Source organism: Xiphias gladius, chromosome 6 (genome assembly GCF_016859285.1).
Source record: "Xiphias gladius isolate SHS-SW01 ecotype Sanya breed wild chromosome 6, ASM1685928v1, whole genome shotgun sequence".
NCBI lineage: Eukaryota > Metazoa > Chordata > Actinopteri > Istiophoriformes > Xiphiidae > Xiphias > Xiphias gladius.
In genome coordinates this window covers 21,430,381-21,445,419 of record NC_053405.1, presented here as the reverse complement: position 1 = coordinate 21,445,419, position 15,039 = coordinate 21,430,381, and the positions used below count along the sequence as shown (strand labels likewise).

The 15,039-nt window shown below is 44.5% G+C and overlaps 1 protein-coding gene across 2 annotated transcripts; it reads right to left on the bottom strand.

Moving 5' to 3' along the window:
- Positions 1 to 46: 46 nt before the first annotated feature.
- Positions 47 to 14,920, bottom strand: arhgap45b (Rho GTPase activating protein 45b). Of its 2 annotated transcripts, none has more exons than XM_040128379.1 (24): positions 14,205 to 14,920; positions 12,715 to 12,964; positions 11,555 to 11,737; positions 9,069 to 9,212; positions 8,652 to 8,736; positions 7,405 to 7,477; positions 7,090 to 7,165; positions 6,601 to 6,732; positions 6,276 to 6,337; positions 6,015 to 6,125; positions 5,786 to 5,866; positions 5,509 to 5,676; positions 5,098 to 5,235; positions 4,776 to 4,972; positions 4,416 to 4,537; positions 3,967 to 4,053; positions 3,724 to 3,825; positions 3,441 to 3,604; positions 3,097 to 3,285; positions 2,843 to 2,980; positions 2,371 to 2,642; positions 2,015 to 2,252; positions 1,212 to 1,317; positions 47 to 1,004 (listed from the first exon to the last, which is right to left on the bottom strand). In XM_040128379.1, the coding sequence occupies exons 1-24, from the start codon at positions 14,478 to 14,480 to the stop codon at positions 562 to 564; spliced, it is 3,837 nt and encodes a 1,278-aa protein (XP_039984313.1). In that variant the 5' UTR covers positions 14,481 to 14,920; the 3' UTR covers positions 47 to 561. The 2 variants fall into 2 exon arrangements, with proteins under 2 accessions (XP_039984313.1, XP_039984314.1); XM_040128380.1 differs by lacking the exon at positions 14,205 to 14,920 and adding an exon at positions 13,555 to 13,968.
- Between the last annotated feature and the right edge of the window lie 119 nt (positions 14,921 to 15,039).

The following is a 15,039-nucleotide window of genomic DNA, read 5'->3' as shown; positions in this document are numbered from 1 at the left end:
AGACAAATAATATATCAAATCCAGATTATAAATGGAATAACAGAAGTTTAAAATAAGAATTTTTATTAAAATAGATCAAACAATCAAAGGCGATACAGGCAACATTAATAAACTTGTTAAATTTATTTTTTTAAATTCTAGTGCTGAAATGAAACCAGCAGCACTCAAAAGAGAATTTACTTAAAAATTTTGCATTGCACACACTTGAGTGTGACTGCTACCCACTTTTCCTTACGATTGTAAGAGCAATGAGTAAAACATTTTAAAAAGAGAAACAAACTTAAGTACACTTCCATATCATTTGAGTCAGGAGTAATTGCATTAGACATCAGTAAGCATGCAGAGGTTTCACCGCCAGGATAGATCAATACAGCTGCAAACATCTACAAGGTAAAACAAAAAACAAAAAAACCCCACATATCGTGTATTTAAAATTTAGATTTTTACATCAAAATCCAGGGAAACCTGATACGGAGAGATTTTTATGTATAAAAAACAGATTCCTGTCACTAAACTTAATCTCAGATTTCACACACACACACTGATATTTTGATAATGTTATCAGACAAACTCAGGCTCGCTGTCCCTGTTCCTTGTCAGGGGTAATTTCTTTCCGTACAGACGTGCCGCTGGAAGCTCTGACCGGCTTAAAGCAGGGGAATAAGGGTAGTTGTTGTTGGACTGGTTGACGTTGAGCTCAGCCAGAGAAGCGTTCAGTATCTGCTCTGCCCCTGTGTTGTCATCTGGGGGCCCACTGTCTGGCAGAGCAGGTGGCTCTCCTCCCTCTGGGTTGTCCTGGTCCTGATCCGCATCTTGTTCTGGGTCGGTGTGGGTTGCAGACTGGCTTGACAGGTCCAGGCTGTCCCTGTAGCTCAGCTGGTCGTCGTCCATGCTCATCTCGCTCTCCTGCTTCATCAGGCTGCGGGAGTGTGCAGTCCTCTGGCCGCTTTCATCTAGCTCTGAGTCAGAGTCGGGGAGCTGCTCACTGGAGCCCAACGAACTTTCTGAATGGACATAAGGACGCCAGTGGTCAGACAGAGGTGACAGCTGTTAAACACTGAGGCCACATTTTAGAGATTTTTACATGTTTAGGAGTGATCAATATGTATTCCACCTACTTTAAAAAACACCAGTAATTCAGTGGGAGCTAAGAGGAGAAGTTTTTGAGTTTACAACAGTATTATGCATACGTAGTCTTTATGAAAACTCACCACACCCCTCCTCCATCTTGTCAGAGTCTGGTTTACTCTGCTCCTCTCTGCCTCCATCCTCTTCTCCATCGGCAGAGCTCCCCATCTTGTCATCTGCAGCAGTACCCTGGAACCAGAAGAGGGAGGAAATGATGAGATTGTTATCAACAAGACACATAATGTGAAAATGTTCTTTTGTTTTGACAGAGTATCAAATGCAAACTGCAAAGAGGAGGTAAGTGCAGGATTCAAATGAATCATGACCATAGGCCATAACTCTGGATGGGGAAATGCATGTTCTGACATTTTAATACTTCCATTTTATTTTGCTTTTACGCCAGGTTTTGTTCATGCTCGTAAATTAATTACCCTTATGACACATAGCAGGTTGCCTTTTCTTTCACAAACTGACATTTTCCAAATAAACATTTCTTGTATTTAAAGATGCATTCACTGGCAACCCCTTTTTAAATTAGTGTTTAGAAGTATTACATAGGAATACAGAGGATACACAGGACATGATATTGCTATCTTTGGTACTGAGATTAGCTCGCACATGGAGGCCCAGGTCAGTTTTAAACTGACAATGTGCGGCCATGCAAATGAAAAATGAGCCAACAGTAGGCGGTCACATTCATTACCTATTCGTATACTGCCTTTAAAGGTTCATATAAAGTTAGTTACAACACCTGAAACAGGCTCAGCAGTGTATTTCAGCGTTCATGAAGTTACTGCCTGTATTATAAAATTATAAGACTTACTGTCTGCTGCAGATACATAATTCAAAAAATGAATATCCACCCTCAGTACACAGGGAGCCCTACCTGCTGAGTGGAGGTGGAGGAAGAGCGGCAGGTTTTGTGGGACTGAGAAGTTTTGGACTGGAAGATGGATGAATAAAAGACTATGAGGGCCTCCACGATGCGGGCCTGGTGGGGGTAATCAACCAGAGAGGAAAGGGATATCGTGGCCCCGGTTGGACGGGGACGCATCAGGGAGGGCCCAAACACAATCCCCAGGTTACTGGGACTCATCTTGTTATCATCCTCCAGTTCTGCGATCCTGGAAGGAGGAAGTTAGAGGAAGGATCAGGAATACATTTCTGCACCTAATTAAATTTAACAGAGCCAGGTTTTTTCATTTTCTTCTTGTTCCGCAGAAGAGTGGCATAATAACGGACCTTCGGAGGTGGCGAATGATGTAGCGCAGTGTAGCGATGTTAGCCTTGGGCAGCTCCTTTAGAAGCTCCTTTAGCTTGTCCACCAGCACCAGGACCTCTGGATCGGTGTCAGGACCAAGATCCACCAGCTCAGGCCCCCTGCCCACTGCTGGGTTAACACTGGTTGACTCGGCCTCCTGTCCCTCTGGTGTGTCCGCTTCACTCTGCAGACTCTCTTTGGCCAAACCCATTAGGCTGTTGTACAGGCGGAACAGCATGATGGGCTCTGGCAGCTGGGGGTGAAACATAAAACAAAGTGTTTTAGAGGGGCTAAACTGAGCACGAACACACAACATTTCATGTATGGTGGAGCAAGAGAACCTCACAAATAACTTTAAAGCAAATAATTCCCACAATCCCGATTAGCTGCTGCTATGGTAGCTGCCGCAAGTCACTCGAAAATATGTCTGCATGTGCTCGCGTGCATCTGTACCTGTCTGAGGTAAAGCTTGAGAACGTTGCTGATGTCGTGTGGGGAACACTGGGAGAGCTCGACCAGCTCCTTGCCATTCTCAAAGGCCTGACACAGTTTCTCAACACGAGTCTTCACCCCATTCACTCTGTAGATGCCCTGCAAGGAGGAAGCAGTGGTTCATACCAGACAGTTTAGACAAATTCTTCTCTGTGGCTGAGGCAAAGATTCGGACCATCAGAATTTTAACAGACACTATAAATGCATGCTCTCACCTTCATCTTGAGTGCCCGTCTCTCTATCTCAGAAATGCACTTGGTGATGATGAAGGGGATGCCGTCACTGGCACAGCTGGCTACCTGAGTGAACTCCCTGCCGAACAACTGCAGACGGCCCTGCAGCTTCTTATGGCCACACTGGATGGCCAGAGTCTCCAGACAGCGCTTGTGACACGATAGGAAACACTGTGTGGACAGAAAAGAAGGCGCTGACTTGATGAACCTTGTCTAAAGCATCAGTGAGATACTTCAAGAGCTCTACATTGAAATCCTGAAGTACTTCTCAGGAGACAAATTTCTCTCTGCGGGTCGGATGTTTGGAAACATGATAAAGAACTCGCCTCCTCACACTCGGCGCCCTGGAAGTAAACATAGCTGTCGCACTCGCGGCACTTTGCAGGAGTCCGCAGCTTCCTCAATCGGTGGGTCTGTGCTGCTTTGGATAGGCCGATTTTACGGAAAGGTCTGGTGGAGACCACCACATCAGGATCCATGCCATTAATATCTGGAGAGAAAGATTCCTCATCATACACACTCCAGAAAAATCAGAGCCCATGTTTTCTCTCAATCTAGCCACACAATTACACAGGTAAATCAAAATACAAGACAATCTGAAAAACTTACTTGGACTTTCAAATGAAGCTACATTCCCGTCTTTCTCATCTGCATCCTCATTAGACGACATTGTTCCAGTGGATGGTGTCCGAGTCATTTTACTGATGTCACCTACAATAAAAATACACCTTAAATACATTTTCTCAGACTGACTGTGTGCTTTTGAGAAGATTTCAGCAGAGAAAAAGCATTTAAGTTTCTCCTTATAGTTAAGTATAAATGAGATATGTTACAGCGTGAGTTCTTGCTTACTTGTGCTGGCAGTAGGAGACTCTAGGCCTCCATCTACCACAACGCTGTCATCGCTCACTGTTGAGCTCCATGACTTGTGGCCCTGCCCTGGGAATAGCAAAGGGAGAAGTATTTGGAAGTCAGTATAGGAGTAATGACTTAACATGACTAAATACAATCCTTCCAGACATTTTCTAGCCCATTTTGTCCCACTTTGTTATGAATGTAAAATTCTACATTAAAAAACTATCAAAACTGTGTCGACTTTTAATCGCTGTTTACTCTTGACATATGCAGTGAAATGGACAAATGAACTACAGGCAAAAACTCAACAGGCTGGATGTCTCAATAATAATAGTAATCATAATCATCATCATCATCATCATAATTATCATCATCATCATTATTATTATCATCATTAAAATAACAGCAGAGTGACATCTACAGCAGCAGCAGCAGGTGTCGCTTACTGTTGCGGTGAGCCTCCGTGTCTCTGTTGTCACTAGCTGCTGTCTCCACGCCGGTGGCAGGACTGTCTGTGTGGCTCGTCTGCTCCGTGTTGAAACTGTCATTCCTTGCTCTGTGGCCATGGCTGCACCAATGGGGAATTAAAAGATGCTAAATATATTCAAAGTGGTATTTTTTTTTTTTTTAATTTAAAATATTTGATAGGAATAGTTTAGCAGTCTGGAAAACACACTTGTTCTATTTATGTCAAGAGTTAACTCTCAGCGGAACAAGTGAATAAGTATTAAAAAAAAAAGTAATACATTTCCTTTAAGATTTCAGTTGAAAACCTGGATAACTGTGGCTCTGATTGAAGCTCTTACAGTGATGATGAGCTGGAGGGGGAGTAGGCCTCGAATGTGTAGTGAACATTGGGTTGCTCCGGTAACTGCAGGTCTCGCACGTGGGCGGCGTACTGCTGGCCTGGGTCATACAGCTTACTGCTCTCACACAGAGTCTGGTAGTGGACGGGCAAGGCCACCGTCTGCATGTGCATGAGCTGATAGTAGGAGATGGTCGCCTGGAGGGGGAGCCGACAAACAGAAGATATAGAGAGGTTCAGCAGTTGACACTATCCTGACTGTAGCACTGAGGACCGGTGGTTTCTGTGTGTACATGTGTCTGGTTATTTGTGATTCTTCTGACCGAGCGGAGCGTCTGGTCGCTCTGTTTGATGACGTCCTGCAGCTGTCTCAGCACTGTGACCTTTGTGTGCTCCAGCTCCAGCTGCTGAGTGGTGGCATCTGCTATACATGTCCGGTAGGTGGCCTCCGCTTCGTCTGCCTGCGTGTACACACGCACGCACACACAAACACACACACATTTTTTCAATTCACCTCTGTTTTTCTGTTTTTTTCTTTTGTAATCTGTCAGATTAGCAGTATCCATCGTGACAGCCAGATAAGATCATTTCAATTCTGCATAACAACATTTCCCTGAAAAAGAACTGCTAGTTTTTAAATGATTTAACATGTAAATCATTGTCATTTTTCTCCCCACAGTGATAAAGCTCTGAAACTGCAGAAGCAGCAATAAAATAAAGTTGTTGATAAAAACCTTATTGCGAGCCTCTTCCTCTAATCGCTTCTTCTTCTCCACAGATTTTGCTGTAGAACCTCCTCCCTCCTCCTCAGCTCGGCAGGCCGCGGTTTTGGCCTTGTCGTACTCTTCACAGCGGGCCATGTAGGCTTGCTTGGCCTTCCGCAGGTTTACTTCACAGTCCATCTAAACAAAGACATCATTTTTGGTCGTTTCTGTTTCTTATTGTTAGAGATAAATGAAAGTCTACTGCTACATCTGTGCACATATACGGATATGGAATACAAGATTGTACCAGTTTTCTCCTAGCTCGAATCCACTGTTCCTTGATCTCCTTCCGTCTCTTTTCATGCTCCTGTTTACGCTGCATCAGAGGCTGCACAGGCAAACACATTGACAGACCAACACGATGTGCACAGCAGCAGGACAGTCCAGTATTAACAGCAGCAACTGTTGCAGGGTGATCTAAGACCTTACAGAGCTCACAGATGTTGTAAAGGGTTCATGATGCAACAGATTTTTACCTGGATGAAGGTCTGGGTGTGCAGGGTGGTGTTGGCCTGCTGCAGCCCTACACTCTGCTCCTGGTCCTGCTCCAGAGCCAGAGAGTAGATGGAGAAAAGGGGCATGTGGGGCTGGAGGGAGCGAAAACAACACAGAAAGTAAAGGTCTGATATTCAACAAAATCTGATGGACATATTGTGATACTGATTTAAATTTATTCTAGCTTTTAACATTTAATCACTGAGACATGGTGGTTGAAGAAAAAAAAAAAAAAGCTTTACATGTGTTATGCTGTGTTTGCAGGACTGGTATAGTCTCTGGAGGCCTTTGGAGAACTCGGTCTCTGGTAAAATAGAGGAACACAATCAACAACATAATGGAGGGGACAATGTGTATTCAAGTGTACAATGGCTCAGTTACAAATGCTGCAACAACTTATTGAGCTATTCATTTTCTAATCTTGATGAATAACATAGCTTATAAAATGGTTAAATTTATGTCTTAAAATTGCTTATTTTTCTGACAGTCAAATAACATTGTCAGAAATTAATTTTCACTGTATCGACTTATTGGTTAATCCACTCCTTCTTTGGCTCTACAAATTACCCAGTGAAATTCTCTTCTCCACGTAGCTGATCAGGTCCTTCATGTACTTGGAAATGCTTTTGGTGTAGAGCAGAGCCGAGTCCACCCCTCCCTCACTGTGCTGGAGGACCACATCCACTTCCTCCACTCGGCCTACACATCAACACACAAACGTAGGTCACCCATCAGGGTATCACTCTTCCAGTAAAACAAACGAGTGCACCGAGGTGTTTATGTGAGCAGAGCGGGACCTACCAGACATCCAGTGTGTGGAACAACAAATGTAAACGGTTTCATGATCTGAATAAAGGTTGGATCACTACTGTGTGTACATCCATTTACATTAGAAACATCTAAATATATCAAAGACATACATAAAGCCACTCAAAGGCATATATTAAGAGCGAATGGAAGGACAGATGTGCACAAATGTCACAAATGGCAGCTGTGAGTTTCTAAAAAGAGTCAGCCAAAGCTGGAGCGGGAGTGGAAGACTGACTGATTGCCTACCCACGTTCTGCAGGATGCTGTTGAGCTGGCTGCTCACTGCTCCCTGGCCTGTCGCAGCGTACAAGTTCTCCATCGACTACACAGCAAAAAGATGATTCATTACCGACAAACACCGATCAAGGCTAACCATCAACTCAGGGATTTTTTTTCTACACCCAGTGGAAAGCTGGGAGTGGAAATCACTTTATGTAGCGTGATATTTAATTGAGGTGTACGAAACTTTTACATAGTTGCAGATGAGCTCTGTGTTAAGATAGCCCTATGGTTTTTTTTAAAACTGGCAGATTGGTTGCTTTGTGATAAACGTTCACCCACCCTGCTTCTCTCGGTGGGCAGTAGGGAGAGCAGCGTGCTACTGTCCACCTCTCCCATCAGCAGTTCAGACACACTGAGAAGAAAATAACAAACACACTTATACATCGGCAAGAATATACTGCATATGTAATATGGATGTGGCAAGAGTCATACTTTTCAATCATAATCATCTGTTGCAAAAGCAAAAAAGACCAGCAAGGGACACGTAGAGCAAATTTTTTAAATTAAAAAGGAAAAAAAAAAAAAAGAGGAAGACGCCTCTGCTATTGTAGTACAGGTACACTGGAGACAGAAGTGATAAAAAAAAAAGTTACTTTTGTCTACTAGGTTTGATCTTTTTCTCTACGTATTGTACGTCAAATTACTTAATTGTAATTATTGTGACATTCCTCTTTTAGTTGACTTGTCTGCTAAGATACAAAAAAAGTGCCGTCTCCATCTTAGTGTTTTTCAGTTCATGACAGAAAAAGAATCAAACAGAGGAGAGAATGAGGAAACAGGCTTGCCAGGCAGATTTCAACTGTGTCTGCCAGCTCACTTCCTCCTGTGACAGATATCTAAACCCTAAAATACTGCCGACAAGCATGTGATTAACTGTTGGCACAGTATACCTCAATGACACATGAAACAATTACTTTTATCAACTGAAAGTTTACTTTGAACTGTCAAGATATTACTTTTAAAGACTGAAAACGGTCAGGTAAAAAAAAAAAAGTTAGTCTTGGAAATACAGGTTTGAAGATTTCAATGTTGCCACATTTAATAATTGATTTGGTCTTAATTCCTCTCAAGCATCTCAAATCAAGTGAACAGTGTCGTGATATATCCTCTCCCCAGTCTATAGAAATCTGTTTAGCAGCCAGTTAGTGAAAAGCATATTCAAGTTTTGGTTATGTTGCATACAGCAGAAGAAAAACCACTTCCTGTTTTCAGCTCTGCCTCATGCAAATGTGTCAGCATCACTGCACTTCTCTCTCTCATTCCCAACAACAGACTGCTTTGGACACATTAAAAAACACGCACGCAAATAGCACTGCCCATCCTGTCTGTAAAAGAAGTATTTGGACACCGGTATGGCTTCACTGGCGCTTATAATTACTGGCACTCTAATACAGTCTTTGGAGCAAGGATGGCAACTATACCAATAACAAGTACCTGTAGTAGTAATTAGAATAGGGTTATTATAAGATGACCAGGTTGTTATTTTACAGTAAGACATATTATAAAAAGGTGTACCAGATACTTACTTGCTGCTAAAAGCAACTGCAATGGTTTCAATCGCCTTCTCAAAGTCCTTTTTGTCTGCCTCGTTACAGGCCTCATAGTGGAAACCTGAAAAATCCCGACCGTGCATGTGTTCAGGTTTCGGTTATGGTTAGGAATACACTGCAGACCAACATAACTTATACACCTGCGCATCAGTGACATCACACTATTACAACTACAGTATAATACCTAAGGATGTTGGCTTCTAAGATCAGTATAAACTGTGGATGATTAAATCCTGTGACGTTAACGTTACCAAAGCAATTCCTAAAAAATAAAAATAAAAATAAAAAATAGTTGTATATACTGTCCCTGTAGTTACAAAAAACATCCTTCTGTCTACATTTGATTCCATTAATTCCCTGTTCATGACTTAAGGTTTCCCTGCCCCGACTGACCTTTGACCTTGGATATGACATGGCCGGCAGCAGTGAGGATCTCCACGGTGTTTAGCAGGGGGTAGGTGTTAATGACCTGGCGCAGCACCCGCAGGACCTCCCCCAAACACTCATGGGCCACGGGCCGCCGACTCTCTGTGTTACCTGGATCGGGGAGGGGGGGCCGGGGCACATGGTAAATTTTAAATGTTTTATGTTTGTTTCAAAGTTACTTCATTATTGTAATGCAGTTGTGAACCAGGACCACTGTGAAATCGCTCTGGCATCAACTGTCAAAAAAACAAAAAACAAAGGTGTCCTTGATTGCATCAGTAATGGAGAGTTAAGTCAGAAAATGCATCACAACCTGATGGTAATGTTGGACCAAAAATAAAGTGTAATAAATGTGAACTCTGTTTTAAAGGAATAGTTTGACATTTTAGGAAAAAAGCCTTTTCGCTTTCTTGCCAAGAAACCGGCGGAAAATCCAGGAAGTTATGCTCCTGTCCAAGAAACAGTCCAGCACACAACCCACCCCATACTTGCAATTTTATACGGATTAAACAAACAAGATATGATGTGTTAATTAGAGAGCTTTAGAGATGCTGTAGGCGGATTTTGGTCCCTTTAGACAGAGTCAGGATAGCTGTTTCCCCTTGTTTCTAGTCTTTATGCGAAGCTGAAGGGCTACTGGCTCTAGCTTCCCACTCACTGTACAGATATGAGAGTGGTACTGATCTTCTCATCTAACTCTCTGCAAGAAAGCCAATAAACAGATTTCCCAAAATGTGTAACTATTCCTTTTAGTCTCTGGGAGTCTTTGTTTCTGCTGTTGCTCGCAATGGAGACGGCAGAGAGACAGAGAGTCTGAGTGCAGACAGGTCGGGTCACGGCACAGTGTCAGCTCCTCAAGATTTCATGTCACTACTGACATCTCAAGCCTGCATCCTCATTTCCTCCACTCACTCTCTCTCACACACACACACACACACACACACACGCGCAGGTTTCGTAACCTTTTGTCCAATGATGCCACCTACTCCTCTGTATACCCTTTTTCGAATGGAGGCAACTTACTCAGAGGAGGCCAGAGGGCAGCCGGTCCCTCCATCCTCCCACAGTCTGTCTGTAAATGTGTGTCAGAGTGTTTGAGCAGCAGCAGCGGCCAATAAGAACAGCGTGACCTGAACATTGTGCCACAGAGGATGTGGTCTTTTCGACTGTTTTGCAAAACTAGAGATCAGTTTTGGTGCTGTGCTACATCTGCTTTTTGTGGCTGACGAAAGCAAATCACCTTACTCACACTTACTCTTGGTTTTACACAAACAGTTTGAGGCTAAAGAGATCAAGTGTGTAGAAAGGCAAGCGGAGCTCCAGATTAAGGAGCTGTCTGGATTGCATCAGGGAGGACACACGGCCTTAACTCTGATTGTGCTGCAGATTAAGAAGGGGAGGCGTCGGGGCACGGCAATGTAGCCAGCATATCAGAGGAGGAAGTGTGGACGAGGCCGTTCTGTCAGAGGCTATCCATCATGGCTTCCTGTTTAGTAAGCTCACTCTGGGTGGAGAACATGATACAACGGAGCCAGATACCAGCAGACAGAAATACACAAAAATAAAGTTTCTTCTGCCTCGTCTGAACCAGAGATCTCCTCTCTGAAAAAAGCCTTTTCAGCCAGAGTAAATCACCTGATGTAAGACCTTGATGACCCAAGTACTGGTACTGGTATTTACTCTGTGAGGAAAGTATAGCTCTTTTGCTGTCTTAAGCCTCGCTACATCGCACAGGAGGGGAAGAGGAGTGTGTGTACAAGGCTGCAGTAAACAAGAAGCTGGCTTCCTGCTGGAGAAGAGAGTGCGGTCGACTCAGTGGGTGCAGCGGAAACGCAACCCTTCATTTGTAGAGAGGAAGCTCAGAGTTACTTGGTAGCTTGCTTGTGCAGAGTCGTTCTGAACCCCCCCCCCCAATCGTACACGTCATTGAAAAAAACTGATGTCAGACTGACAGGGGCCTTTTGTAGATGTGGATTCCTCATGTAGAAATGTACTGGAGTGTGTAACACAAATGCGGAAATGGGTGACACAAACAGTATTGTTCTTTCCTCAAACTGACAAACTCACATGAACACAGCACAAACCGATGGCGCTAAAGAGAAACAAAGAGACATATTGTCACCAGCGACAAGCTGAAAATCACACCTGGTTACACACACAAGGAGAACTGTGTTTTGTCTCCACAGTGGTGAAAACAAGCATTATGCACTTCAGCTTTGTGATTACAGCATAGGAGGGGGCCCCGGATTCATTTCCCAGGGCGCTCGGTTCAAACCCAAATCAACCCAGAACGCATGTCCTCAAACAAGTTTCTGGAACTTGTAATTTGGCAAAAATGTAGCAGCTCACAAGAGAATCAGGAGCCAAACTGACAGGTGAGCCACTAGAAATTTGGGACCCTCTAAATCATGCAGGTTCCTGTGGGTGGATGTGTGACTGGTGGAAGTTTTCACCTTCTGCCAGCACCACATCCTTCAGTTTCTCCACAGCCTCGGCGAAGCGTACCACGTCCCTCAGCAGGGCCGGGATGTCTTCAACTTCAATGGCTGTGCTCTCCGGACTCTCAGACGGAGGAGTTGGGGTCAAGGCCCCTTTCCCCTGGCCTTTAGTGAACACCCATGACTGGAGCGGGAACCCTGAGGAGACACGGAGCACCTTGTTCAGCAAATACGCATTTCGCATCCAGATAAGTGGAGAACTGACAGAGAATTAATCAACAACGATTTTGCTAAAAATCATTAAAAAAAAAAAAAAAAAAGTTTAACATTTTTCTGTTTCTTATTTTTAAAGGAATAGTTCCACAAATATGCCTTCTAGCAGAGATTTAGCTAGATGAGGAGATCAATACAACTCTCATGTGCGTCAGTTAAATATGAGGCTACAGCCAGGACTCAGTTAGCTTAGCCTAGCACAAAGACTTGTAGCATCCAGCAACTTCGTGGAGTCTCAGCTGGTTGCCCCATAAATGGCAAATTATTTTTTAATCATTTTTATGCTTTGGTATTTGTTAGGATTGAGCAAAGAAGAATAACGTGTTATTTAGTTGAGCTTTAGAGGCGCTAGTTGGCTGATTTTGTTCCCTTTAGACAGAACCAGGCTAGCCGTTTCCCCTTGTTTCCAGTCTTTCTGCTAAACTAAGTGTGGTATCAATCTTCTCTTGATTAAGGGGAGTTCCCAAATTGTCAAACTATTGCTTTTGTCTGTTTTATATCACTGGGAATTGAATGTCTTTGAATTTCAGACTGTTGGTTAGATAAATCAAATAATCTGAAAGATGTCGCCTCGGGCTCCGGGATGCTGGGAGGAGCATTTTTCATTGCATTTGGAACTTTTGGAGACTAAATTATTTATTGAAAAAACACTGTTGAGTTGCATACCTACTCCAGATTACCCATTTTTACACTCTGAATTTTTTTCATTTACACTTTAAAAAGCTAAGAATAAAATATTTGCTTGCTAAACTTCAGGTACGTAGAAGCTGTGCGCAATATTTTGTGCACAGTATGTGTGACGCCTGTCTCCTGATTTTGTTCTGTTTCTGCTCAGGTGCAGAAGTGACGGGTCATACACAACAGACGTGTCACTAACAGGTGCCAATGTGACTGAGCCAGACCTGCAGCGCTGGCGTGTCTGCTCAGTGCGGTCGGTCTCTTCAGGGTGGACACAGGAGACGGGCAGCCCATCCCTTGCATCGGCGTCAGCTTGCTGTGCTGGGTGCCCGGGGTACCCGAGCAGGACATGGAGGGGTCCTGGAGCCCCGCAGAGGCTTGGGTGAGCGTTGAAGAGGAGGAAGAGGATAAGGGGGAAGAGGAGAGGGTGACGTCGCCTGCATCTTTCCGAGGCTGCTCCTGGAGGATGGAGAGCTGGGAGGGAACAGGAAGAGCGAAAAAAAAGGTCAAGACAGGATTTATGCCTTCCAGCAGGTCCTGAACAGCATGAAGACGGCAATGTGACACCTCATTGCTTTTGCAGCCTTAAACATTAGCAGTGCCGTTGTTGGTAAACACACATGAAGACTTTCACAAGATCCTGTGTTGTGTTGTGCAACACTTCCTGGCTCCAAGCAGTTGTCGGGTGTGGCAAACTGAGCGGAGCGTAGAATAACAGAAATGCCACTTACTGTTTGGAATAAGAACAGTGACATTTTCAGAGGTAGAAATGACCCTCATCTGCCTAGAAAATTCACTGAATTTTTTTTTATTTTTTATTTATTTTTTTTTCCCTGGTTAGGGCATCTCACTTCTCCAGTTATGGCAGACTTAGACTACAGCTGGTGCCTCGCAGTTTTTGGGCCTGACGTGCATCTCCAGCAAAGCCAAGCAACACCACTCACTACTTCAATAAAATAAAATTCTGCTTTGTGTCGCAAATAAATTCCGACACAAAGCAGAATAGCATCCCTGTACATTTGCTGTTTGTGTTGCATACACAAGCTCGTCACACACACACATACCTGTTTGAGCCATACGTTGTGCTTGTTGGGCAGTATGTCGAGCCTCTCCTTGCCTTTCAGCTCGGCTTTCTTAACTCTCTGGCTCATAGAGTAAGGGTTGTAGCTACTTTTACCACCACGTTTCAGCATGCTCCTTCCCCCTACAGCTTTGTCCCCATTCTAACTACGCACAAGTCAGCTTCTGAAACCGATCTCGCAAGAGCATTCACACTCACACACCCCGGCCTGCCACTGCTTTAAGGGTAAAAAACCCCACACAAGATTTACTTCCTATGAGCCAGATATGAATCAGTATGCCGTCAGGTACACACACACACACACACCCAAACACACACACACAATTATCTCAATATTCAACCCTTTTGTACTGAACCATCGAGAATTTTAATAGCAGTTTCACACCCTGATCACACTGGTCTCATTAATGCTAAAAAAAAAAAAACCTGATCAGAGTATTTACATCTGGTTTAAGTAGAGTTTACACACACACACACACACACGCACACACACACATACACATACACATACTATAAACCCTGGTCGGGAGCCCCTCTCTCTGCATCTCCGTCCTCTCCAACTGAAGGTCATCTGACACACACACACACACACACACACCAGGGGCAGAAACCAGAAGTGATGCTGCTACTCACTGACGGTGCACTGCTCTGCGGCCCGGGGCTTCCTGCTCGGCTCTTCTTGGAGATGGACGGCGTCTTGATCAGCTCCCGCTTCTTCCGGAAAATCTTCAGCGTGCCTTTCCCGTCCATCCCGACTTCTTTGAGTTTCACGCACAGCCCCCCCACCCACCCCCCGACTCGCCACTTGGGTGCTCTGCCGCCGTCGCTCAGCGGGAACGCGGTGCCATCCAGGCCGACCTTCAGCCACGGCAACTGTCTGTCTGTCTCCCTCCTCCTGCTGTCACACATCGAGCCGCGCAGGCTCACTGACTGAGAGACAGACAGCTCGCCGCAAACCGTCTGTGCGCGTCGGTTCGGGTGTCGTCAGGGGGAGGACGCAGAGAAAGGGGAAACTCTACCCCCCCGTCTTTTTTTTCTTCTTCTCTCAAGGTTTTGGGATGTTTGACTCCGCTTGAATTACACCCAAGGAACTCTGTCATAGAACTGAAACTCTGATTTGAATAAACAAAATGTTTTTTCTTTTCTTTTCTTTTTTTTTTTTTTTAAAAGGACGGACTGAGAAAACGAGAATTCACCGCGTCGCTGAGGCAAACAGACGCAAACAGCCGTGTTCGCCCTGTTCGGCTTCACAGAAATCAAGCCTCCGCCACGCACACGTGTGTTTTCACCGTGTGACCCGCGGCTCTCGATGGCACACTTCCGCCTCCCCGTGCACCTGCAGCGGGCAGAAAATTAAAAGCACCTACATGCTCATCACGCAGTCACACGCGGCCCCGTCTCCTCATTTGCCCCCTTAAGGAGGCAAAGGAAGGTCTTAAAACGACTTGATTCTTATATGCGACTTTGG